The sequence below is a fragment of the Protomyctophum parallelum genome (assembly GCF_964188405.1).
Source record: "Protomyctophum parallelum genome assembly, chromosome: 9".
In the NCBI taxonomy this organism is placed as follows: Eukaryota; Metazoa; Chordata; class Actinopteri; order Myctophiformes; family Myctophidae; genus Protomyctophum; species Protomyctophum parallelum.
Window position 1 is genome coordinate 44,473,394 of NC_139706.1, and position 27,983 is coordinate 44,501,376.

The following is a 27,983-nucleotide window of genomic DNA, read 5'->3' on the forward strand; positions in this document are numbered from 1 at the left end:
AAGATTGGGAGTGATGCTGCAGTTCAAAGGCCTCTGCCGAGCTCCATATATGGAGCTGGCCATGCACTCCATATTTGGGAATGCCTGCAGCTTGACACAGAACTCCATACAGTATAGGAGAAAAAGGACACAGAGAGACAGATACAGAAATCTCCATATACTGTATGGGCATATAAAAGTGGCACAGACAGGTACAACGTAGCAGTAGGCTGTAGTGTGATCAAATAGGGCGTTCATTTATGAACAAACACAAACAGTATAGGAGATGAGAGGTTTCTGCCCGACAATGACAAAATGATTTAGAATAGTTTTCTGAAACAACTTAATATATACTATACACACACACACACACACACACACACACACACACACACACACACACACACACACACACACACACACACACACACACACACACACACACACACACACACACACACACACACACACACACACACACAGGTTAACGGGGCAGAGCCATGGGGGACACAGGGAGGTCCCTAGGCTGGCAGTGACAGAGTGAGTGGACGGTCGTACATGCTGTCCATGGCTTAACCCATTCTGAACGGGCACCCATTTTGGTGTCAGCATCATTTTATGCTTTAGCTATTTAAAAATAGCAGATCTACAAGCTCATATCGCGCCACCGAGTGGCGCGATACAAGCTTGTAGGTCTGCTATTTTTTGAAAAATCGAAGAACGACTGACATTTTTTAGAATCTGATCTCAGGTCAGAATGGGTTCATCAGACCAGTGTGTGTCCGGCGGAAACCTCGTATGAATCTGATCTCGGGTCAGAATGGTTTAATAGAGAGTAATGGCCTGCCAACATTCCGTGAGGCATGGCTGTCAGGTGGAAACCCCCTACAGTATCTCCAGCATTCAACTGTATTGTGTTTTTTCTTTGTGAATAAATTCCCTACACCGAGATAGATCATTAATATGATATTTATACAGTTCATTGGTTGACCTGCGGGCATCCTGTGGTTTTTGATACCGTTAAGACTGAAGCTAAGTTCTTGGTTTACCTATGATCCTAGATTACTGAGGCACAACACTGTCTCTCTGCATTTGATGTGTTTACCGTGCATACTGTAAGCCGCTGTGGATAAAGAGCGTCTGCTAAATGCCTACGGGGCGGCAGTGGCTCTACTGCCTTGTGAACCAGAAGGTTCCCACTTCCCAGTTCCATCCCGAGCTCCCCCAGAGTTAGTGCCGAAGTGTCCTTGAGCAAGACGCTGGACCCAGAATTGCTGCAGGTTGGTGCCTTGCACGGCTTCCTCCGCCATCAGTGTATGAATGTCTGTGTGTGTGAATGGGTGAATCTAATGCACAATCTATGTAAAGCGCCTTGGATAAAGGTGCTATATAAATGCACCATTTAACATTCACCTATAGGACTACATAAATTGCCATACTACAGCGTCACAAAAATATCGAAAAGCATATTTTAAAGTTAATTGTGTCTGTGGGATTCTATGATTAAATCAATTAAAAGTATTAACAAGGGCTGGCGACTAAATAGTATTAGTAACTACATTGGATCCCAAAGCTCAAGAGCTCAAAGAGAAATTAGACGTGTGCCTGGGACCCAAATTAGTGAAAATAGCAGATCTACAAGCTCACAATACGTTCATTCGCACTGTGTTGTGAGCTTGTAGATCTGTTATATTAATGGAAATAATTTGTTCTATATTATTTATGAAACCGTTTTTAAACAGTTTTAATCTAGGTGTGCAAAAGATTTTGTTTGTTTGTTTGTTTGTTTGTTTCTGCAACACATTTTATTTACTCATGTAAAAGTATAAACACTGCAATGTAGAAATACTGTAATTAAATTAGAGTCTGGAATAAAAAAACAAAACGTGAGTAAAATTAAAAAACAATCAAAATTAGACCAAAAATAGAGCCCCCATTTCACAAGTTTTCAAATTGAGACGCATTAATTAAATACTCCCCAGTAAAGTAAAAAATACCTTTAAAATTGTACTAAAGTACAGCACTTGAGTAAATGTACTTAGTTACTTTTCAGCACTGCAAATGGTGCATTTATATACCCAGCAAGCGCGCGCACACACACACACACACACACACACACACACACACACACACACACACACACCAAAGCCAAAACTGAAGACATCGCCACATTTTTTGATTATCCAATTCAAACTTAATATACTCATTTGACTGAGTCCCTCAAGGGTCTATCCTATACTAGATCGGCTATAGTATCTCCCTCTACACCAAATCTCTTCTGCGAAAATATCTACAAGCTCATAACGCGTATACGCCCCCAACCCCAGTATAAGGTGAACAGAGCTGTTCACATTCACCACACGTGCTAATTCTTCAGATGTTCTTCAAACATCATAAATCCGTTTCCTTCTCGGTAACCCTAAAGCCCCCGACAAGCCGCATGACGGTGCGTTATGACGACATGTGTTATGAATTATAAAATGGACACTGTGTTGCTCATACGTCTAGGACTAAGAGCCTGCGTAGCCTCCATAATTCAGTGTGAGCACACAATGGAGGGATGAGCCAAGAGGGGGGCAGAGAAGAGACAGAGGAGGGAAAGTAGTGAAAGAGAGAGGGGAGAATGGGAGATGGACCACCTAAAGTTAAAAAAAAAATACAGGTCCACTTGGTTTCATTTTACGCTCTCAAGAGTTAAAGATCTATATAAGGGTCCATTTGGTTTCCATCATTTGGCTGGGGACCTGCACCTGGTACCCCCTCAAGCAGTGCCGGCCTTATTGAAAATGTTGCCCCAGGCATAATATTTCCAGATGCCCCCCCTCCCGTGACCAATGTAGAGTAATTTATATCACAAAGGCGATAATACACATGACTGATTTATTATTGTTTCACACTGGACGATTAGCTCCCTCCTGTGGCCATAAAAATGACCACAGCTGTTTAGAAGCGCTCCGTGCCTGCTTGAAAAAAAGCGAATGTTTCTGCGATTGGGCTGACGGCTCTGCTGCCCCTCACGCTCGTGTTGCCCCAGGCATTTGCCTGATCTGCCTGATCTGAAGGCCGGCTCTGCCCTCAAGGACTACTGGTGGTCCCCGTACCACATGGTTGAAAACCACTGGTCTAGCTAGTCCAAGGACCCCTAGCTGAGCGAGCTGGCGGAGAGACAACGAAGGGACGCCACACTACATATTGTGTCAAATTGTGTTGCAGAGTAAACATTTTCATGGATTTCATAGAAGTTTATTGACTTGTTTGACAGTGCTGTGACGTTTGTTTGTTTACACATGATCTTTTCTACTAACCCATTCTGACCTGAGATCAGATTCATACGAGGTTTCCGCCGGACACACACTGGTCTGATGAACCCATTCTGACCTGAGATCAGATTCTAAAAATGTCAGTCGTTCTTCGATTTTTTCAAAAATAGCAGACCTACAAGCTCGTATCGCGCCACTCGGTGGCGCGATATGAGCTTGTAGATCTGCTATTTTTAAATAGCTAAAGCATAACATGATGCTGACACCAAAATGGGTGCCCGGTCAGAATGGGCTAATATGCTGGATTCACACCCCTCAAAACTATGTTTCCCTCTACACCAAACCAAATGCAAATGTTCCTCTCAAACCTTTAAATTAAAGAAAAAAAAACAGCAACCCTGAAGTAACTCTCAGGACCGGATAGGGGTCCCTGACCCCCTGTTGAAGACCCTTGCTTTCGAGTAAACTGGACCTGAGATGGAGGGCTTCTCCAAATCTCTTTGTCAGAAACCTGCCAATCTACAAGCTCACAACGATAAGGATGCTGCTGGTCTCTGCCCTGATAGAGAGAATAAAGATGGAGGGGAGTTTAGCACAGAGAGAGAAGGATGGAAGAAGTCTAGAAGGCATAAGAGAAGGAGAGTAGAACGGAAGGAGGTACAAAGATGGAAGGGTGTGGAATGTGGATATACTTTAGTGCAGATGAGAGACATTAGTCTCCTCCAGCTGGAGCTATTGTCTCAGTGCAGTCATCTGTGAGCCTTCCATGCACTCGTTCAACCACACACACACACACACACACACACACACACACACACACACACACACACACACACACACACACACACACACACACACACGTGCGTCCGCTGTCGTCACACGTGCATCCTGGCATGTGGACGTGTGACGACGGGGAAGCAAGAAAAAAAAGCCAACTTACACGCTCAGCAAGAAAAAGAAAACTTCCCTTCCCCTAAGAAGATAGAGAACACATATATATATATATATATAGAGAGAGAGAGAGAGAGAGAGAGAGAGAGAGAGAGAGAGATGAGGAGGAGTGAAAGTCTGGCGGGAGAGGAGAGGTTTAGACAGGTCCAGAATGGAGATGGAGGGAGTTAGATATTACATCTGATTGTCAGAGAGAAAGGGTGCACGACCCAGAGAGATTGGAGTAGAAATATGGAGGCGTTTGGCTGAAGATCAGGAGAGGAGAGGAGAGGAGAGGAGAGGAGAGGAGAGGAGAGGAGAGGAGAGGAGAGGAGAGGAGAGGAGAGGAGAGGAGAGGAGAGGAGAGGAGAGGAGAGAGGAGAGGAGAGGAGAACCAAATGTTACAAATTCGCCCGGTTATTATACTTTTCATTTGACGATTGTGTGCTTCCACATTCCTTGCCACCCCACCTCTTTTCCCTCATTAAACACTTTGGGATTTTAGCCTTTAAAGACGTGTCCAAAACGAAGGGTGCCAGGTTGAAAGTGGTTATCCTGTATAAATAGCTCTCCTCTTGTTTGAAATGTCTTTATTTAGGAATACCCTATTGAGATACAGTATCTCGTTTTCGAGAGGGTCCTAACTACAATCAATACAATACAATACACAAAAGGGAGAAAAGAGAAAAAAAGATAAACTAAAAGTAAAACACAAAACATAACAAACAAACACAAAATACAAAAAACAGGGTATTACAATAAGCAAGTATAATAGCAAAGATATGGATCATTTGTTCTGTCAGATATGACTGTCACTTCCGTTGGTCAGCATTAGAGTACAGTTGATTGCGAACGCAGTGAGCCACTTACTATGACAGCAAGGGCTGAATGTCTGTGTGTGTGTCTGTGTGTCTGTGTGTGTGTCTGTCCCACTGTTACACCACCCGCCCGCCACCAGAGGGCGCAGCTGTAGCACACACACACACAGGGCGCAGCTGTAGCACACACACACACACACACACACACACACACGCACACGCACACGCGCACACACACACACACACGCACACACAACCACACACACACAAGCTGCGTTCGCTTCACGCGTTTGCGCGTCTTACTTATTAAACACATATGTACATATCCAGAGCATACGTATCCACGTGAAACACATATACACTGTTTATATATTCATTGCGAGTAACTATAAATACGCTAAGTCAGGTATGTAATATAATAGTGTATAAATACATTGAATAAATAAGTTGAGCAATAGTCATCATGGCATCATGGGCATGTGCAGGAGGTCGTAAGGTAAGAAGACAGCGCACTTTTGAACATGTTGAAAGATGAAATGGTTCGAATATTGGTTGGTAAGTTGCTCCAGTCAGAGGGAGCTTTAAACATAAATGCGTTCTTACCTAATGTATTGGAGACTATGGGAACAGAAAAATAAGGTTGAATGGAATGCCTCAGTTGGTAATTGGTGGTGGGTGGTTCTAGAAACTGTTTGAGATATTGAGGATAATTGAGGTGTATACATTTGAAAATAAACTGAATCCAGCATGGAGGTGCAGGGAATATTATGCTTTGGGGGTGTTTCTCTGCTATGGGTACAGGACAACTTCACCGCGTTGTGGGGTTGATGGACGGGGCCATGTACGGTAAGATTTTGGACAAGAACCTCCTTCCCTCAACCAGAGCACTGAAGATGGGTCGTGGATGGGTCTTCCAGCATGACAACGACCCAAAACATACGGCCAAGGCAACAAAGGAGTGGCTCAAGAAGAAGCACATTAAGGTCATGGAGTGGCCTAGCCAGTCTCCAGACCTTAATCCCATAGAAAATCTGTGGAGGGAGTTGAAGCTTCGAGTTGCCAAGCGACAGCCTCGAAACCTTCAGGATTTGGAGAGGATCTGTAAAAAGGAGTGGACCAAAATTCCTCCTGAGGTGTGTGCAAAACTGGTGACCAACTACAAGAAACGTCTGACTTCTGTGCTTGCCAACAAGGGTTTCTCCACCAAGTATTAAGTCATGATGTGCTTGGGGACCAAATACTTATTTCACCTGATCAAATGGAGTTTAATTTATAACCTTTATATAATGTTTTTTTCTGGACTTTTTTGTTGATATTCTGTCTCTATCTGTTAACATAAAAGTACCTTAAAAATTATAGACCGCTCATTTCTTTGTATTAGGGCAAATTTACAAAATTTACAAAAAAAAGCAGGGGATCAAATACTTATTTCCTCCACTGTAGCTGTAATACGAGTAGGCTCAGTGATTAATTGGGTAAGGTTCAGGTTGCCAATGATGCCTTTTGCTTTACTGGAGGATATATCCGTCCAATTTTTATTAAAATCACCTAATAAAATTAATTTGTTTTTATTGTTGATAGAATTTATAGTAGCGGCCAAACAGTTGAACGATTCAACAGGTGCAGAGGGAGGTCTGTAAATGTTTCCTACTATAATAGATTTGTTTTCATGTAGAGTTACCTTGACAAATATGCTCTCAAAGTGGGAAGGCTCAACACCAGGTGTGACCTAGAGGCCAGGTTATTTAACACATATGTAACTAAACCACCACCTTTGGATCCCCTGTCAGCCCTGAATAGGATATAGTTTGTAAGTTTGATCTCATTATCAGCAATTCTACTGGAGAGCCATGTCTCTGACAGAGTGATAATGTTGGGCTTGTGAAGTTCAACCCATGCACGAAGTAAAGTGATTTTAGGACGAAGGCTTCTGATATTAAGATGAATTATCTTCAGACCTTTAACATCATCCATTTAAATAACCAGTGCTCATATAGCTATTGCAACTGACCAGACATAAAAGTAATAGAGCAGAACAGATCCAAAAAGTACATTGTAAGTCATACCCAGACATGACAAACAAGACAGACAGACGACACAGGACAGACACAAAAGCAGGTGAACAACAGCAGAATAAAAAATAACAAAAAACAAAAAAACAAATTGAAAAAGTAACGAATAAAACAAAAACAAAAATAACCCCAGGCCACCCCATTAACTCTTAACCCCATAGGCCCAAGGATTTGGATGAGTAGCCCACAGTTAACCACGTTTCCCTAGCCAAAAAATAAGAAAAAATCAATAGATAATAAACTAAAACTAAAAATAAGTAATAATGATGGTGAGAGAGAGAGAGAGAGAGAGAGAGAGAGAGAGAGAGAGAGACCAGATCTCGTTAATCAATTATTGTCCAAGAGAGAGAGAGAGTGTGTGGAGAGAAGAGACAAGTGAATACATACGAAATGGATGAATGAAGGAAAGGAAGTATCCAAGCCAATCCAAGTCAAGGTAAGACTTGTATGCGGCGTTCTGCACACAGTGTTTTATTCAGATGCGGCCACGGGTCTTGTTCCCTATAGCTGCCAGAGTATCTTGTGCCAAGCTCTGCAATGTCAGTTTGGCTCTGATTCCTTCGACTGACCTGCCCATTTAATAAATTGAGCTCGTCCTCCAGACGTTATACTTTTACTTGGTTGGCAGGACGGCAGGACCATACGTCTAGGAATCTTTACACACAAAGTATGTTCAGGGTGCCAGGTGGAATTAATGAAATAAAGTGTGTCCGGCGATCCAGCGTGGCTTCTATACTTTTTAATTCTGCAGATTTTCATAGATTGCATATGGCTCCATAGACTTGTTTGACATACATTAGCTTTTCTATCAATATGCTGGATTCGACAGTTAACCTTTCAAACCCTCAATATTAAATAAGTCAACTGTACTTGGTCTGCTCTTTTTCCCTAGTCTACACCAAGTCTCCAAAAATAGCCGATCTACAAGCTTGTAGATCTGCTATTTTCGGCTATAACATTCCCCACAAAAAGGTGGCCGAAGCCCTGCAGGTACTGTACTCTGAGGACCGCTATAGAGCTAATTCATACCTCCCCACTGTTGCATCCCTACTTGTCTATCCCCATGGATTGATTGGACAATCAGTTTGTCCACATGCCTTGTGTGTGCTGTGCCTGTGCGGCACGGATCATCCACATTTTTTGGTCAGAGTTCAAGTTAAAATAAAAAGGGGGAAAAAAAAGTGCTTTTATATGTACTTGTTTGTGTTTCTTTGTCATGCTGGCCAAAAATAAATAAATAAGTGCTTTTACATTCTTTGTCACACTGGTAAAAAAAACAACAACAAGAAAAGTCGTTTTACTGTAGATGTACTTGTGTTTCTTTGTCATGCGGGTTCATGTCGTCTTGTCTCCAGTCCAGACATTACCCCCAGAGACATGATGTTGTATTATCCTCCATCTCGCTTCATCACCCTTTATCTCCTCAGACATAAAAATGTCTGCCATTGCCGTTTAGACGATGACAGACGCTGCGTGTCCCCAAAGGAACATCGCGCCATCTCTTTCCTTTTTTTTCTTTTTTTGCACAGCATTGAATTTCTTTCTTCTTTTTTTGCCCTTTTGCCTTTCATTTTCGTCTTGACCTCATCCGTCTTTGTATGGCTTTTTCCGTTTTTCTTCCATCTTCTTTCCTTCTGTGTGTGTGGGACTTATTGATCTAAAAAAGAAAAACGATCCAAGAGCGGCGTAGCAGCTGGGTGCAGACTCGCTGACTCCAATTTAAATCCATCCCAGGGTGAAATGATTGGATTATGTTTAAATGTGTGTCTCTCTCTCTCTCTCTCTCTCTCTCTCTCTCTCTCCCTCCCTCCCCCTCCTTCCCTCTCTCTCCCCCCCTCCTTCCCTCCCCCCATATTGGAAATGAATTGACCCTCATTCACAAGTTACCAATGATACCATACTTTTCTAATTAACAGTTGTGTTCCATTCTGGTCAAACTCTCAAAGCCCCCTTTTCTTTTCCACCAGGTGGAAATGAGCTAGAAAATTGGAACGTTAATGAGGAATTGAGTGGCAAAACCATACCTTAAAATTTTAAAAATAAATTGTTTGTAGATCAATATAAGTAAATTAATATATGATAATACTACCACACTAGTAGCTATTCATCACACAATTTGTTGTCACCTACAGTACATGATGTGAATAGGTAAAAATTTAATTAACTAATTTGCCGCCGACACCGCCATCTGTGGTGGCTGAATTGATACTAGTAGAACACCACCATTCACTCCAACTGAAATCCATTTCCATCGGAAACGGAGAAACGGGACGTGAATAATTGCTATGTAACAGGTGAATGTTATTTAATGTGACTGTCAGTGGGTTTGCACTCGCAGAGCAGCCAGTCTGCCTGTCAGAGCGTCATATTAGTGGGGAGCCTTACCATACCTTTACCAGCAAAACAAAAAGTCCCGCTTTATGTTGGCGACCAAGGCTTTTTTTAAATTAATTTTTTTAAGGCTTACGCCTTTTATTGGTTTTTTGAAGGGACAGACGGTAGGCTGACAGGAAACGGGAGAGAGATGGGGGGGGAAGACATGCAGTAAAGGCCGTGTCGGGCTCGGGAGTCGAACCCGCGGCACACTGCGACTGGATCACCAGTCGGGTGCCCAGACGGTTACGCCACCGCCTGGGCGCGACCAAGGCTTTTGTCCTCTGAGATGACAAAAGGCTGGGAACGGGGCTCGGGGTCGAAGTGTTCCAGAGAAAGACAGTTAAGCCATACATCCCCCCCCCCCCAACGTGAATCCTATCCTATTCTCAATAATGACCCCGTTCATTGTCCCTTTTCTTTACTTTCATGTACCTCACGTCAGTAAAATGCCATCTTCTTAAGGGATAAAAATCTAAGCCTTTAACATTTGCTGTCACCCTCTGCCGAACTTAAACCAAGTCATTACTTGGTGCACAAAGGCTCACGCACACACGCATTCACGCACGCACACACTCACGCACGCACGCACACACTCACGCATGGAAACTCAAAGACATATATCCATTATTGGCCGGTCGTGTTCCAACTAATGAGGCCTAGTAGTCTAGAGAAGCAGCAGTTGTCCCCCATCGTACAGGCATGGCAATAATTATACACACACACACACACACACACACACCTCGACAGCAGGGATTAGCGAAGAGAGGTGCAACTAGAATGCCCACTAACGAGACCATCGGCTTATAATTCACAGAACTCTGTGTGTGATTTACAGCAAATTAGCAGCATTTTATTCTGTAGGCCTACAATAATCAGTCCCACACTAGCGTCCTCCCTCTCTCTCCCTCTCTCTCTCCACAGTATCTATCTCTCTCATCGTCAATAATCAGTCCCACACTAGCGTCCTCCCTCTCTCTCTCCACAGTATCTATCTCTCTCATCAACTCACATTCTCTTACTTGGCTCCACCCGTTCTCCTCTCTCTCTCCCTCCTCTGTGTTGCCATGGGAACAAGCTGTGCGGGGGCCGTGCTGCGGCACCCATCTCACTCAGCTCATCGGACGAGAGAGAGAGGGAGGTGGGGGGGGCTTGTAATGGAGAGAACAGTAAGAAGAAGAGGAGAAGAGATAGAGAGTGTGACAGACGATGTAGGACAGCCATGACTGGTTCCATTTACCATACAGACTGAAGCCATTTAAGAAACGCAGACATGTCACTGAACACGCAAGCTGCACATCCACCTCCGTCATATTATATATGACGGAGGCTGACAGCGTCGTCTGTATAACCCATTCTGAACGGGCACCCATTTTGGTGTTGGCATCATGTTATGCTTTAACTATTGAAAAATAGCAGATCTACAAGCTCATATCGCGCCACCGAGTGGCGCGATACGAGCTTGTAGGTCTGCTATTTTTGAAAAATCGAAGAACGACTGACATTTTTAGAATCTGATCTCAGGTCAGAATGGGTTCATCAGACCAGTGTGTGTCCGGCGGAAACCTTCGTATGAATCTGATCTCAGGTCAGAATGGGATAAGTACTGTTTTATGTACTTGTCTTATACTGTACATGTACAGTAGTTGAACATGTTTAGTACTGTTCAATGTATATAGTAAACACACGTGAACACGGCTTGTCTTTGTGTTGATAACGAGAATCTTTGCACCTCTTGTCTCCATTAATTAAATTTGAGTTTTTCTGTAAATGAATGGCCTACTTGGTCATACTACAGGGCCACACCGAAGCATCAAAAGCAGCAGATCTGCAAGCTCAAAATGTGGTCTTTTTGACATTGTCGATCTGCTACTTTTGATCGTTTTGAATTTGAATCCTGAAAGGTTAATCGTTTTGGATATAAGAGGTTTCCACACGACAGAGACGATCAGATTGTTGGCCTTTCCAGATTGAAATCAGCTCGGTTTTATAAAGTGTGAACAGCAAAGCAAAGCAACACACACACACACACACACTCACACACACTCGCACGCGCACGCGCACACGCACACGCACACACACACACACACACTCTCTCTCACACACACTCACACACACTCACACTCACACTCACACACACACACACACACACACACACACACACACACACACACACACTCTCTCACACACACTCACACACACTCACACTCACACACACACACACACGCACACGCACACGCACAGTCTATGGCTCTACAGCAGAAATTGCACAATCAACATGGTGGGTCTGGTTCCGACTCATTTCATTATAGTCTCTCCCATTTTCATTTTTATGCCATTTCTCTCTCTGTTGTTCATGAGGAAAACAAAGGAAGAAAGATGATAATTGATATAGCACTCAGCCGCCTCTCCGTTTCACCCCCACATCTTCCTGTTGCCAGGAAAACCCGCTGTTTTGCTGTCTCCCACATCTTTACTTTACAATTGCTCTGCGAGCAGTCTGGCGGGGTTCAATTAAGGGCCAACTTATTTCCCATCCGACTGTCTCACAAAAGAAAAAGTATAGGCTTAGCCTATACTTTTTCTTTTGTGAGACAGTCGGATGGAAGTCGGATGGAAGACTCGTTGGAAGACCTGCCAGTGCAGAAACAGTAGCCGCTACTGTTTAGCCATATTAGCCAGAGCTACGTATGGTCCAGAGTGATTCAGTGAGTCATTATTACACGCGCACGCATGCACGCACGCACACACACACACGTGCACGCACGCACGCACGCACACACACAGAGTGGTCATGTTAGCGACTGACCTCATGCTTCCTTCTATGCATGAGGAGTCTTGGACTCACGCATAGACGGAAGAATGAGGTCAGAAGATAATGGCTGCCATGAAGACATATCTTGGTCATTCGTTCCCATGTTTAGTTATACTTACTGTATTGATGCTATAGGTTCTTAGTTTACCGGTGAGTTTCCTGAGGAACTACAATGTCTCTCTGCATTGTATGTTGGCTACGTGATTAGTCACCTTGGATAAGGTCAACATCCAGTGAGAGCCGTTATCAGACATTAAAGCTCTCTACTCCAGCTAGGGGTCGGTGGTGACTCCACACATCCTCAGCAAACCAAACGCTTTGAATTGCTGCCAGATAAAAATACAAAAAAGTGAGTGCAGGCCTGACATTCACCGGCCTCATTTCAGAATGATGACACCTCTGCAATAAGACACTGATGGTGATGTGTGATACCTTATGGCTGTGAAGTGCTTTTCTTGGGGGGAGGGGGTCGTTCCAGCACTAGTTTGAAGCGCCCCTCTATGCCCAGAAAAGCACAGGGCTCTTTTACGCTAGGCCCGACATAACTATGCAGCTCAATTCCACAGCTTAACCCATTCTGACCTGAGATCAGATTCATACGAGGTTTCCGCCGGACACACACTGGTCTGATGAACCCATTCTGACCTGAGATCAGATTCTAAAAATGTCAGTCGCTCTTCGATTTTTCAAAAATAGCAGACCTACAAGCTCGTATCGCGCCACTCGGTGGCGCGATATGAGCTTGTAGATCTGCTATTTTTCCCGTTCAGAATGGGTTAAAGCTCAAAGAATGAGCAGCAAAACATTCTATCCATCCAACTACATCATCACACAGACACTCAGACAGGCTTTATTAATTTAATTCCCTGGCTTATAATGATGATTTGAAAATGTCTTATTAAAAGCAAAAAAGCCAAAAGGGCCAAAAGCAAAAGGCCTATAGGAGTGCTATCTAAAGTAATAAGCGCCTTTCATGTAGCTGTCAGGTGGAAACCTCGACCAAAAAAAACCGCGCACACACACACACACACACACACACACACACACACACACACACACACACACACACACACACACACACACACACACACACACACACACACACACACACACACACACACAGACACACACACACACACACACTTTGTCAATAATGACACTGTCTAGCCTGGGAAGATTTTGGAAGAGTTGTGAGACTATACTGTCACACTGACGTCATGTCAGAACACGCATACAGGCACATTGCAAAAGAACCAGACGGCTCATAATAACACACAATGGGAAGGACTGAGAAAGAATGAGGAAAAAAATAAATGCGTTCCATCAGTTCTTTGGGCAGAAATGGAGGAACATGAGTCGACTCATGAAGCTAATGGTCTGTTCTATTTATTTTTATTTTTTTTAAGATATTTTTTTGCGGCTTACGCCTTTATTGATTTTTTAAGGGATAGAAAGTAGGCTGACAGGAAACGGGAGAGAGATGGGGGGATGACATGCGGTAAAGGCCGTGTCGGGTCCGGGAGTCGAACCCGCGGCACACCGCGACTGGATCACCAGTCCGGTGCCCAGACCGTTACGCTACGGCCTGGGCCATGGTCTGTTCTATTGAGGCTTCCTCAGGAGGTATAAAGGCACCTGCTACCTATGAGAGGTACCTACTGTAATACAGTACAGTTCACTGAGTTCAGTGCAGTGTCACTGTCAGAGCTGTGTTACATTTACTGCGTTACAACTGAGAGAAATGTATGTATGCATTTAAAATTATACCCAAATAGCAGAGGTTTCTCAAAAGTGTGAAAGGAAATTGCTCTGTCTGTATTTAAGTGTTTCTATGTACCGAGGTGACGTCACTTGATGCAAGAAGACCCACCTCACCCCCTTCTGTAAATTCCCCAGCAGTTTTCCCATTTGAGTGCTGTAAGAGGATAAGGCCATTCCCAGAAGAGCAATAAGAGGATGAGTGTGCGTGCACGCATGCGTGTGTGTGTGTGTGTGTGTGTGTGTGTGCATGTCTGTGTCATGTCTGTGTAGCAGGATGGGCGTTGGTGCTTATGGTCCATCCTCCCACTTATTAGTGGTCTGATTGACAGCAGTATAAGGCAGCGCGAGTCTCTTCCTGCACATGTCAGCTGTGTTGTCTCTCCGTCTGCTCGTTTGTGGCTGCCTCTCCTCGGCTGGGGTTAATTCCACCGAAAGTTCTGAACTAGGCTGGCCCGTTGGGTTTACACCGCTACAGCATGGTTGCCGTGCAGGTAATTCCCTCCATCTTGCTGTTTAAACAATCGCCTGCACTTATTGTTTAGTGATCTTGAACTTGACTGTGACAGCTTGTTGTCTTTTTAGCCTCGGGGCTACACTCCATGCATTCACTCAGTCCTTCTGGAGTCCCTGCGCTCGGCGTGCGGTGAAACTCCACCACGCCACCCAGGTATGTTGGTGGTCCTCCTTCTCCGCAGTATAATGTTCATTGGTGTCTTTGATGCCGCAGGAATAGGAAGGGCTCTTGTTATTACAGTTGTCTCCTGACCTGGTCACTAGATGTAGTACAATGTTTGCCTCTGCAGTGTAGTGGAGTAGAAGTAAAAGTGCTTGAAATTGGAAACACTCAAGTAAAGTACAAATACCTCAACATTGTATTTAAGTACAGTACAGTACAGTACAGTACAAAGTACCTAGTTACTTTCCACCACTGCTTTCCCCTTTTGTGTCCATAATGGGAATGTCCCCTTCCGTGCCCACATATGGACCAGAAAGATTAGCTTGATGTCATGATGACACTTTGCGGTTATAGACATAGACAACACACTCCATACTTGGGCTCAGCTGCATTGGGAACTCCTTATGTGGTTATGGCAGAGTCATGGTGACACCATGCCTGTGATGACCCATATATGGAGCTGATACAGTATATCGCTTTCATACAGTATATTCACTGCTTTTACACCATGCTGACTGACCATCACTAGAAACGTCCACAAGGCTCTTCTTCGTTCATGGAACTGCACACGGAACGGCTTCCAGCTGGACGATGCACTCAGAGCCCTCTCCAGGAGGACCTCTGCGTCCGGGGCCCCCAGAGGCACGGTCATTGGCATCGACCTGGGCACCACCAACTCCATGCGTGGCCATCATGGAGGGCAAGCAGGCCAAGGTGCTGGAGAACGCGGAAGGAGCGCGGACCACCCCCTCCGTCGTCGCCTTCACGTCCGACGGGGAGTGTCTGGTGGGAGTGGCCGCCAAGCTTTTGTGCCGATTTTCTTTCTACGACATTATATGCTGTTAATATGTACACTGTATTGTTTTGCTTATATTAATTGCATTGTTAAAAACAATGTGGTGATTTATGGAGATTATCATGCAATCAAAACATGTTAATACCATAAGCCTTTGTTTGCGACAGAGCTTATATTCTTAATCACTTAAGAATGTAAGAGTACCACAGGGCTCTATTTGGTTTGCTCCTGCTCTACACAAGGTTTTTCCATTGACAATCAAGCCGGTCTACAAGCTCATAATTGTAGATGGACCAAATGTTTGCCCTAAAATAATAGTGTTTACTTATAGTTTCATTGTACAGATATATTCTATACTGCTAGACGGATGTTAGGTTCTAACTTCTATGTTTACTTATGATCCTATGTGACTATTTCTACGTATGTATTTGATGTATTACCTTGTGGTGTTCTTGCTGTATTTTACTGTAAATCGCTCTGGATTAAGAGCTTTTTCATTAGGCCCCGCTTTTATAGTCCATTAGTGGCAGAGCTGAAAACTGTTAGTGCTGCTGTTTGTCAAAGTTACCAAACCATGGACTCTGCTGCTGATGCAGGGTAGCTATACATTAACCACTAAAACCTATAGTCCCTCAGGGCTCTATACTATTATACTGTCAGTTTTCTGTTATTGCTTGTTGATCAAGGTTCAAGGTTCTTTATTATTTGTCTCCCGAGGAAGACATTTGTCTTAGACAAAGGGCCCGCATGCAAGCCTAGCCCTTATGTCCATGTCACGCAGTGCAGCGTAGCCCTTATGTCCATGTCGCCTTATGTCCATGTAGCCTAGCCCTTATGTCCATGTAGCCGCAGTGCAGCCTAGCCCTTATGTCCATGTGGCCGCAGTGCAGCCTAGACCTTATGTCCATGTCGCCACAGTGCAGCCTAGCCCTTATGTCCATGTGGCCACAGTGCAGCCTAGCCCTTATGTCCATGTGGCCACAGTGCAGCCTAGCCCTTATGTCCATGTGGCCGCAGTGCAGCCTAGACCTTATGTCCATGTGGCCACAGTGCAGCCTAGCCCTTATGTCCATGTGGCCACAGTGCAGCCTAGCCCTTATGTCCATGTGGCCACAGTGCAGCCTAGCCCTTATGTCCATGTCGCCGCAGTGCAGCCTAGCCCTTATGTCCATGTGGCCACAGTGCAGCGTAGCCCTTATGTCCATGTGGCCACAGTGCAGCCTAGCCCTTATGTCCATGTGGCCGCAGTGCAGCCTAGACCTTATGTCCATGTCGCCACAGTGCAGCCTAGCCCTTATGTCCATGTGGCCACAGTGCAGCCTAGCCCTTATGTCCATGTCGCCGCAGTGCAGCCTAGCCCTTATGTCCATGTCGCCGCAGTGCAGCGCCAAATACATCTTTCTTGCATCATAGAAGCAAGCAAAAAAATGATCAAAAGCTTTCCCCACTATACGGACGCTGGGGTGTAACTCGTTAAAACTGAGAAAGCATCCGTGTACATTTTAGATTTTAGCGTGGGCTATACAGTATTGTGCTTTAGAAGGGATTTGTAGAATTGGCCTCACGTCTTAATGGTTTAAGTGGTAAAAAATGATCACTATGAGGCTTTTTAGTGTCATATGGTCTGAATCTCATTTCAAGGGGCTGTTCTGTCTCCACGTCAAACAATTCTTACTGAAAATGTGTATATTTATTCGCACAGTATACCGGATACAGTGTGTGTACATGCAACTCACTGTGTGCTATTCAATATCTGCCGATGTAAATTGCCTGACAGATTTTAATCTACTCTACTTTTAGTTTTTACGCCGTATGTTGTTGCGATTGTCTTTTGTTTTGCCGTTGCTATATTACTTTGTATTGTATTGTATTGTATTGTATTGTATTGTATTGATATTTCTAGGCGACCATACCAACCTGCCCGTAGTCCGTCTACATGTGAACAACAACAATATTTGACTCTGGCACATTTAAATTGATGTTGAAATGTTAAAAGACCTGTATTCAAAATGTGACTTGAGTGGAAGTATAAAAGTATTGGCATCAAATATAAGTACTAAACTGCCACTCATCCATGATTGTATCTCCTCGCGGCTTGATTATTGCAATGCTCAGTACGTAGGCATTGATCAATCTGGTCTCAGGCCTCCGCATGTTTTCAAAATGCACGATAATATCACACCAGTCCTTGCCTCACAACATTGTCTCTCTGCCCATTCAAATGTCAGTTTGTTTTATAAGCCCAACATGGGCTGACCCCTCCATACCTATGTGAGCTCATTGAGCCATACGTCCCAGCTAGACCCTTGAGGTCAAAAGAGCCTTCCCCACTGCAGTCCATTATTTCTGTATAATTGAAGTATTATGGCCTTTTAATGAAGGCTGCGTGAGATTTGAGCATAACCTCACCCAAAGCCATTATCTAACAATGTGTGCTACAGTTTATGTGCTATTTTAGCACCATGACTCATCCAGGGACCCAAACAGAGGGTGACTCACATACTGGCGGTGAAATAACTGCAGACAATTCCTCAATGACAATGACGACAACAACAAAATGTCAGCTTTTCAGGGATTATGTTTTCACTCAAGGACACAAATAGTAAAGGTGCAGTAGAGTTACACTTACAAAATCATGGCATGTGTTTTCATGTTACAATAGGCATGTCACTCAGCATACAGTATATCTATGGGTATAAGTAGCAGTGTCTCCGCCATATGTGGCAGCTGCCAATTATAGCAGAGACACAGCAATACTTTGCCAGCCTTTTTGCATCCTTTTTGGGCATCCCAAGTCGCTGGAACCCTCTAACAACCAGTCTGTGGGTATGCCCTAGGCTGCCGAATATAAACACAAATAGTCACACACACACACACACACACACACACACACACACACACACACACACACACACACACACACACACACACACACACACACACACACACACACACACACACACACACACACACACACACACACACACAAAACCTGGATCTGATATGGTTAAGTGAAACAGAGAGACTGCTTTGGACTTTTGAACATTAAGGTATTATTCGCACTTGCAGAATATTAAGAAAGCATGGGACAGACAGACAAAGAAAAATGTGATGAATAAATATACGGTGTAAAGCTGTATATTTATTTCGGTTTTGGAGTAAGCTATTAACCAAATATAAAAATTTTGTGCAGTTTCTGTGTTTTAGGAAGTGAATGTGATATTGTTTATTTATGTTTTGGTGACTCATAATCACATAAGAATGGGTCTTTATGACAAGACACAAAAATACAAATCCATTCATTAATTCATTCAATTATTCACACGCATGCACACACGCACGTATCTGCAACATGAGTAAACACACTCCCCGAACACACACAAGAGTATGTGGTTTATTAGAGGAAGGTAATTTAGTCTTGATTAAATCCTGATCCATTTGATGTAATTTAATTGGAAATGATGGAGATTGTGTCTTGAACAGTCTGCTGTGACTGCTTGTAATTAAACACATGGGGATAGACTAGAGAGCAGAGCGTGCGTGCATGCGTGTGTGCTTGCGTGCATGTGCATGTTAATGTGTGTGTGCATGCATGTGTGTGGGCATATTTGAAACAGTAATAGTTACTTAAGATGTCAGCATCAACTGGCCTAAACATGTAGTGTTGTTAGTATAATTAAACATAGAAGCACCCAGGAGGAAGTGGGCTAAGAAAGGGGACAGTGTTGATTTTATCGACTAAAACTATGACGAAAAAAAATGTCAAAATATGCAGACTAAATAAAAACTAAGCTATGACTAAAAGTTCTAAAACGAAATAATTTCGTCAAACAAAACATAGACTAACATGTTAGGGAGGGACTAACTAGGGACTAACTAGTGGAGAAGAGATCCAGGAGAACAAAAAAAAGTCATTTAATTCTTGGTTGTGTGCAGGTTGCGTGCGTGCGTGCGTGCGTGCGTGCGTGCGTGCGTGCGTGCGTGCGTGTGCTGTCATCTAGCTGTAGCGCCAAGGTGCAGAATCAATTTCAGAACAGGTCTTTGTGTCATTGAGGAAGCTTAAAGCGAGGTAGGGAGTCTCTCATCATGGGCCGAGGCTGTTTAACCAGAACATTGCCGTGGGGAACTCATATGTCCCCATAACGGAATTTCTTTCCGGATTCCAGTTCAGAAAGTAGCTTAACAGTTTGACTGTTTTTTACGATTAACCCGCATTTTAATCAACCCCCCTTCACTGCCGAGATTGTTGTATTACCTTTAGAGCACACGCTGAATTATTTGGGCTTTTAATCCGCGAAAATCGAGCGAAAATAGCTCCCCCCGTTTGTTATGAACGATCGAACCACCCGCCATCTTGCTACACCGAGAAGAGGCAGCACAGGACCCGCCTCCATGAGGCGTTGAACCCAATGCGTTTGCATTGGCCTCAATTTCCCAGAAGCCCTAGCAGCTCACAGCATGTGACGATTTCCGGTTCATTGTCAACACGAAATGCACCTCCTCTCTTCCTAAGCGGCGAAAAAGAATTTTCTTTTTTTTGTTTACATTACGGCGGATTAAACACATAAAACAAAAGTCGCGTAAGTCTTTTATGGCAGCGACATTAACCTGGAGTAATCCATTCCCGGCACGGAAACTGTTAACACCTATAGAACGGCTGCAGGACGAAGTATCTTCGTCTTATCTATGAGTAACGCCCAGGACGAAGTATTGTCCAAAAGACGAAGTTTATTGATATGAAAACGGATCGCATGGCTACACAGCCTGGGAGCGCCTGCTGGGCAATCCTCGATGTTGCGTAAGAGTGAAACGTCAGCTCCCCTGTTTAGCCGACAAAAACGAAAATCTTAAAACATTAATAACTCGCGATCTAAATCTGGATCCTGTGTTTGACGGCCCTCCGCAGTCCAGTCGCTATAGTCGCAATAGATTTATTCTTACCTCCCGTTGTTGTCGATCGCCTTTAGCCCATTCTGACCTGAGATCAGATTCATACGAGGTTTCCGCCGGACACACACTGGTCTGATGAACCCATTCTGACCTGAGATCAGATTCTAAAAATGTCAGTCGCTCTTCGATTTTTCAAAAATAGCAGACCTACAAGCTCGTATCGCGCCACTCGGTGGCGCGATATGAGCTTGTAGATCTGCTATTTTTAAATAGCTAAAGCATGACATGAAGCTGACACCAAAATGGGTGCCCGGTCAGAATGGGTTAGAGTGGAGAGCCTACTGTTAGCTGCTACACACACATTCGGTCCGTCGGTAAAAGTGGTCCGTGTTTATGAATCGACTGGGCGCTATAATGTAATGGATTAAATAACCCCGGGCGTTCTAGGTGTCTTAAGTATAGCCGATCTACTAGCTCAAAATGCGATACGACACGTTTGGAGCTTGTAGATCTGCAATTTTTGCTACTTCTGTGTGGCACTGTAAAGCCAAAGGGGGGACAAAAGGGGGGACAAAACGGTTTTTAAGGTAGACCACACCAATGCAACTCAATGAGTTGCATTGGTGTGTTTTACCTTTAAAACGGATTTGTACTCGTATTTGTACTCGGATTTGTACTCGTATCGCGCCACCGAGTGGCGCGATACGAGCTTGTAGTTCTGCTATTTTTTGAAAAATCGAAGAACGACTGACATTTTTAGAATCTGATCTCAGGTTAGAATGGGTTAATCAGACCAGTGTGTTGTCCAGTGGAAACCTCGTATGAATCTGATCTCAGGTCAGAATGGGTTGTGTTGTTTTTTCCCCCCGTACATTAACGGCCTACACTTGATCATACTACAATAATAATACACACAAAAGCATTCAAAAATGTCGGTGTGAGCCTGAGGTACCCTCACAAAAAACATGCTGGTCTCTAAACTGCCTCCCCCTGGCCAGCCGGGGCGCCTGATGGAGGGGAAAGGAACTGGTTGGAATAACGTGTTCCTTCCACGCGCTACGTCCAACCAGGGAAACTCCCCCCTGTCAGGTTGTAAAGGAGCAACTTGGACACTCATGCATGAAGGAAGCATGAGTTCAAGTCCGTTGCTCTCCCCAGGTTGGCGGAGGGTGTGTAGAGCCCAGGATCACATTAGATAATTGACACAGGGGTGAAAAATGGGTTACAAAATCGTGGGATAAAAAAAACAAAAAAAAAAAAAAAATCGGTTCGGGCCACATTTTAAGCTTGTAGATCTTGTAGATGTAGTTATTTTTGATACTTTTGAATTAGAATCCTTAAAAGTAACAGTTTTGGACATTTTACACTTTACTGCATTGTATGTTGTTGAGCGGAGTCCCTCAGGGCTCTATATACTCTTGTCTATTTTCACTCATATAAAAGTATATTGGCAGGAAATAGCAGATCTACAAGCTCACTGCTATTTTCGGCTAAGGGTTTTCAAGAATACGCAAGCCATGGGGTTTAAGTGCTCAAGCCAGAATGCAGGGCCCTGTGTGTGCGTGCGTGCGTGTGTGCGATAATGTAATTACCCTGGTGTTAAATGGTGTGTATACGCTCCACTAGACTAATCAGAAGCTCCTCAAACAGACTTGAAATGAGTGGCGCGCCGGCCCGTAACCAACCCCTCATTTACAGCCACGCTCCATTTATGTGACGGAGGCTAACCGCTCCTATTCAATTAAACTATAGCATAATCGCAAAGCGAGTCCGGCCAGTGATGGAAGGGCTGATAGAGACATAAGAGGAGGAAGCGATTGCATTCGCTGTATTCCCTGAGTACAAAAGCACACAACCGTAAAGTATACTAAAAAATGAAAAACTAAAAAACTAAATAAGTATTTCAAAAGTAGGGCCTACAAAAGTGCATTTTCTTGTTAATAACAATTAGCTTGTTTCTCTGCAAGGTGACAAGAACTGAGATAAACTATATTACACTGCTATGCCGCACGTCTCTCTGGTGCCTGGTTCTTCATCCTCATCTCCTAACCACCAAACACAACAACAACAACAACAAATACACAACGCAGAGACAGAGGGGGGGGACTTTAAGCCACACCAGAGCTAAGGCCACTCATTTTAGGGTTACCTAAATAATCTGAAATTTGCAAACATTGTGAATACAGTATGCCTACAGTCGTAGGCTATACTGTGAGGCAAATAGTGTCACTTTATATTTGGCACACACAGTGAAATGCATTTAACCCAGCCTAAGTAAAGTAACTTTGACTTGAATCGAACCTGGGACCTCTGGCATCCCAAACAGGCTAGCCCATTCAGCTATGGCCTGTGATATCATCCAAAAGCTGATAGTTCTTCAACCGCTGCACAACTAGTGTCTGGTGAGTCGTTATATTTCCATTTTCCAACAGACAAAATAACTATTTTTCAGTCTAACACGACTAGGTCAAGCTTGCCTGGCTCACGTAGCCTGGTTTACAGCCAGGGGAGCTGGAATGAAAAGCCTTGAACCAACGTTTAGCCAATTGTTTTTTATGGTTCTCAATGTTCTAGCACCTATACGGTGCCTCCCAGATTGGCTGTCTGAATGCCTTCCAAACGGTCTAGTGCTGCTTAACTGCTCCATGTGCTAAAGAATACAATGAATGTATATATAAACCACAGTGAAACCACAGTGCTTTCATGGACTGAAGGTTTGGGACTAACTCTCGTTACACATAAGACAAGCAATGTCGACTTCAGAAAAGCATTCGATTCAATTTGGCATGAGGGCCTGATGTACAAACTGTTGGAAAGTGGCATTGGGGGGAAAACCTATGACATCATAAAATCAATGTACACTAACAACAAATGTGCAGTTAAAATAGGCGAAAAGCACACAGACTTTTTCCCCCAAAACCGAGGAGTTAGACAGGGATGCAGCCTGAGTCCAACACTCTTCAACATCAACGAATTAGCAAAAACGTTAGAACAGTCTACAGCGCCAGGCATCCTCTTGGCAAACACAGAAATCAAATGCTTACTTTACGCAGATGACCTGCTGCTGCTGTCCCCAACCAAGGAAGGACTACAGCAGCAACTTGATCTCCTACACAAATTCTCCCAGACATGGGCCCTGACAGTGAACCTAACTAAGACTAAAATCATGATATTTCCAAAAAGGCCCAGCCGCCAAAACCACCAATTTTTCCTAAATACAATCCCACTAGAACAAACAAAAAACTATACCTACCTTGGCCTAAACATCAGCAGCACAGGGAACTACAACCAAGCTGTAAAGGACCCGAGAGACAAGGCAAGAAGGGCATTCTATGCCATCAAAAGAAACATCAAAATAGACATCCCAATTAAAACCTGGCTTAAAATACTGGATTCTGTGATAGAACCAATTTCCCTCTATGGTTGCGAGATCTGGGGACCATTAGCAAACCATGACCTTGAAAAATGGGCTAAACACCAAACCGAGACCCTACACACAGAACTCTGCAAATCCATTCTCCGTACCCAGCGAAAAACACCAAATAATGCATGCAGGGCAGAATTAGGACGATACCCACTCATAATCAAAATAAAAAAGAGAGCACTTAAGTTCTACAACCACCTAAAAGAAAGTGACCTAGATGCACTCCATAACAAGGCACTCACACACAGTGAAACTCTAGAGAGATGCCCCCTCAGCCACCTGGCCCTGGAACTCCGGGCACAAACACAAACAGAGCCACGAGATAGAAAACCCATTGGACTAAACCAAATTATAAAACAGCAAAAGGAAAACTATCTGACACATTGGAAAGAAGCAACACAAAAGCAGAGTAAACTAGAATGCTATCTGGCCCTAAACAGAGAATACACAGTGGCAGAATACCTGAGCACCGTGACCGACCCAAAACAAAGAAAAATCTTAACTAGGTACAGACTCAGTGAGCACAGTCTCGCCATCGAGAAAGGCCGTCATAGGCAGACGTGTATCCCGAGAGAAGACAGACTATGCACCCACTGCACACAAAATGAAGTGGAAACCGAGCTACGCTTCCTAACCATCTGTCCATTGTACCAAGACATCAGAGACACATACTTCCCACTGATTACAACCACACACAGAGATTTTGAAAACATGACCAATGACAAAAAAATCCCATATCTGCTGGGCGAAGTACAACAATGTGCAAACACAGCAGCAAGATTTGTGAGTTGCTGTGATAGGAGGATATCAAATGGAACACAACCACCCTAAAGACTAATCATTGTGTATATTCCTGCACTATACCTGCATAGAATTTGATCTATTGAAGATTCTGACCTTCAAATGTACATAATTTTTGTATTGATTGTATTGCTGTATTGTTGTATTGTTCTTTCTGCTTTGGCAATGTAAACGTATGTTTTCTCATGCCAATAAAGCCCTTTGAATTGAATTGAATTGAATTGTCTGTACAGAAGAAGTACTCGCATTTTATTACTAAAACGTGTGTGTGTGTGTGTGTGTGTGTGTGTGTGTGTGTGTGTGTGTGTGTGTGCGTGCGTGCGTGCGTGCGTGCGTGCACCACACACCATTGTTATTCTACTGCCATTCGGTACATTCTATAGACTTTACCTGATGATGGATGATGATGATGATGATGATGATGATGATGATGATGATGATGATGATGATGATGGAAAATCCCAAGACAGGTAACTAGGAAAATAATTGAATAGAACATCATTACGTCGTTTGTGATAGGTAATGATCTGCGTGCGTGAGTGCGTGCGTGAGTGCGTGCGTGCGTGCGTGCGTGCGTGCGTGCGTGCGTGCGTGCGTGCGTGCGTGCGTGCGTGCGTGCGTGCGTGAGTGCGTGCGTGAGTGCGTGCGTGCGTTGACTGGCCATACTGTAGGTGCAACATTCATTATTCATCTTAAGTTAATTACTAGGTTGGCATGACAACCAAGACTCAAGAGTACAAGAGGTAAAGCTTGGCGTGCACGGACACACTCACACTATAGGCGGCACACGCAGGCACACACACCCAGTCACCCACGCACACACCTGCACGTATGCATAAACACACACACACACACACACACCAATTAAAAAAGAACATGTTTAGCATGTTGTTTTTGACAGTGAATTTTAGACAGTGGGAGGAATTAATCAGAAATGGAACCGCGTGCACCTTCCGTCTGTGCATGCGTGCATGAGTGCGTGCATGAGTGCGTGGGTGCGTGCCGTGCACGCACATGTGCTTGCATTGCCAAAGGGGGTGTATACTGTAGAGCTCGGCGGTTCTCTCACTACCATCAACCAGACCCTGAAACTAACCTTTAACCCATTCTGACCTGAGATCAGATTCATACGAGGTTTCCGCCGGACACACACTGGTCCTGATGAACCCATTCTGACCTGAGATCAGATTCTAAAAATGTCAGTCGCTCTTCGATTTTTCAAAAATAGCAGACCTACAAGCTCGTATCGCGCCACTCGGTGGCGCGATATGAGCTTGTAGATCTGCTATTTTTAAATGGCTAAAGCATAACATGATGCTGACACCAAAATGGGTGCCCGTTCAGAATGGGTTAACCACCACCCTGGGTGGCAATTACAATTTGCAAACCAAAAAAATGATAAAGCCAAGTGAGTTTTGAAAAGATCAAACAGCAGTATACTGTGAAGAAAATGAAAGGCTTACAGTACAAAGACTTACTAAATGGCTGCAGGCTAGTTTTAATTGTATGCACAATCTTTTGGCACGGTCTAAAGCCCAGTCCACACCAATGATCGCAACGCCACTAGAATGGCAACATGCAACCACTTGCAACATTAGCCCAAAACTGGGTCAGTAGAGAACGCTGCAATTGCAGTTGCAAGCTGCAAATAGTTTGCATTGTGAATCCTTGCTGTGGATTGGGCTTCGTATCCATTTAGGGATCCTTCACATGAAACAGGTTTGAGAACCGCTACTGTACACTACAGTATGATACAAAATGCAACAAGTGTCAGTTTTCACTCCATAATAACTAAGTGTCCATAACAAGTTTTCACTCCACAACAAGTGTCAATTCTCACTCCGTAACAACAACAGAGTGTCAGTTTTCACACCGTAACAAGTTTTCACTCTGTAACAACAACAGAGTCTAAATCTTCACTCCGTAACAACAAAGTGTCCGTAGCAAGTTCTCACTCCACAAGTGTCACTTCTCACTCCATAACAACAAAGTGTCAGTTTTCACTCCGTAACACGTTTTCACTCTGTAACAACAAAGTGTCCGTAAGAAGTTTTCACTCTGTAACAACAAAATGTCCGTAAGAAGTTTTCACTCTGTAACAACAAAGTGTCCGTAAGAAGTTTTCACTCTGTAACAACAAAGTGTCCGTAAGAAGTTTTCACTCCACAAGTGTCAACAACAAAATGTCAGTTTTCACTACTCAACAAGGGTCAGTTCTCACTCCGTAACAAAGTGCCAGTTTCCACTCACCTGCCGATGAGCAGGAACTCTCCCACCAGGCCCTGGCGCCTCATGGCCATCAGGATGTTCCGTACGGTCATCCCCTCACAGAAGCAGGCCACCACCCTGGCCTTGGGCAGGTGGGCTCTCAGTCTCTCCAGCAGCCGGTCGAAGCTCTGCTCCCCGGCGTTGCTCCAGATCTTACCTGGAAAAGAACAACATAATGGTCACGGCCGGGGGCAAATAGACCCCTCGTATAATGTATGTCCAAAACAGTTACTTTTCAGGAAAGTAGACACTTTTGCTTTAAAAACTATTCTGAAATAGCGATAGCAAAAGCCAATCTACACGTGAAGCTTGTAAATCTATTATTGCTACTTTTGTGTTATGCTGTACTGTGACTAGTAGTGCATTAATTTACTAAAGTAAATAAATAAAATAAGACAAAAACTAAACATAACACATTGAAATATAGAGATATTAGGTTTCTGCCTAGCCTGAGCTAACGTGTTAGGTTTCTGGTCTAGAGGGGCGGTTCGCGGCTGAGATTTGCGCACGCACTGATTGGATCTCATCGATCTGTCCATCACCCCCGGCCCCTCCTCTCCCCCCTAGTGCAGCGCTACGTCACATCATTTGGAGCGACGCCCACCCTCCAGGCTTGACTCCCACTTTTAGACCAGAGCGGCCAATGCGTTCCTCCAGGCTTTACATTTTTGCACCAACAAAAATGAAAGGCTGGTACCGAGGCTAGGTTTCTGCCTAACAACATTGATATTCTAGAACCTTATTTGAGCCTTCCTCAGGAGGTGGTGGTGGGCAATAAGCATTCGCCGCTGGAGCATGCGTGCGTGCGTGCGTGCGTGTGCGAGGTCGTGTCTCTTACCAGAGTGGGCGATGCATATGCCCTCCTTTGCGGCCATGTCCTTGAAAGCTTCCATACCACTCTCGCCATAGTTACCTAGGGAACCCACAGGAGAGAAAAAAGGGGGGCGTATGGGGTATAATTATATAAACATCAACAACAACAGGTTACCCGCACACAGCCACACGGATTAAAGCAAAAATAAAAGTTCATAACTGAAGTTGTTTGTATGACCTAATGTGTGATTTGTGAAAAGGGGTGAAAGTAGCCTACTACTGTAGCACTGATTCCTAAACAATTAAC

The 27,983-nt window shown here is 44.1% G+C and overlaps 1 protein-coding gene across 1 annotated transcript in view; it reads right to left on the bottom strand.

Annotated features, from left to right (window-relative positions):
• grm5b (glutamate receptor, metabotropic 5b) overlaps positions 1-27,983 on the bottom strand; it is a gene marked incomplete at both ends in the record, with an annotated part of 93,633 nt that overhangs the window by 41,734 nt on the left and 23,916 nt on the right. The window contains 2 exons of the mRNA XM_083773278.1: positions 26,846-27,020; positions 27,702-27,776. Coding sequence (XP_083629404.1) covers positions 26,846-27,020; positions 27,702-27,776 — 250 coding nt within the window. The remainder of the gene's footprint in view (positions 1-26,845; positions 27,021-27,701; positions 27,777-27,983) is intronic.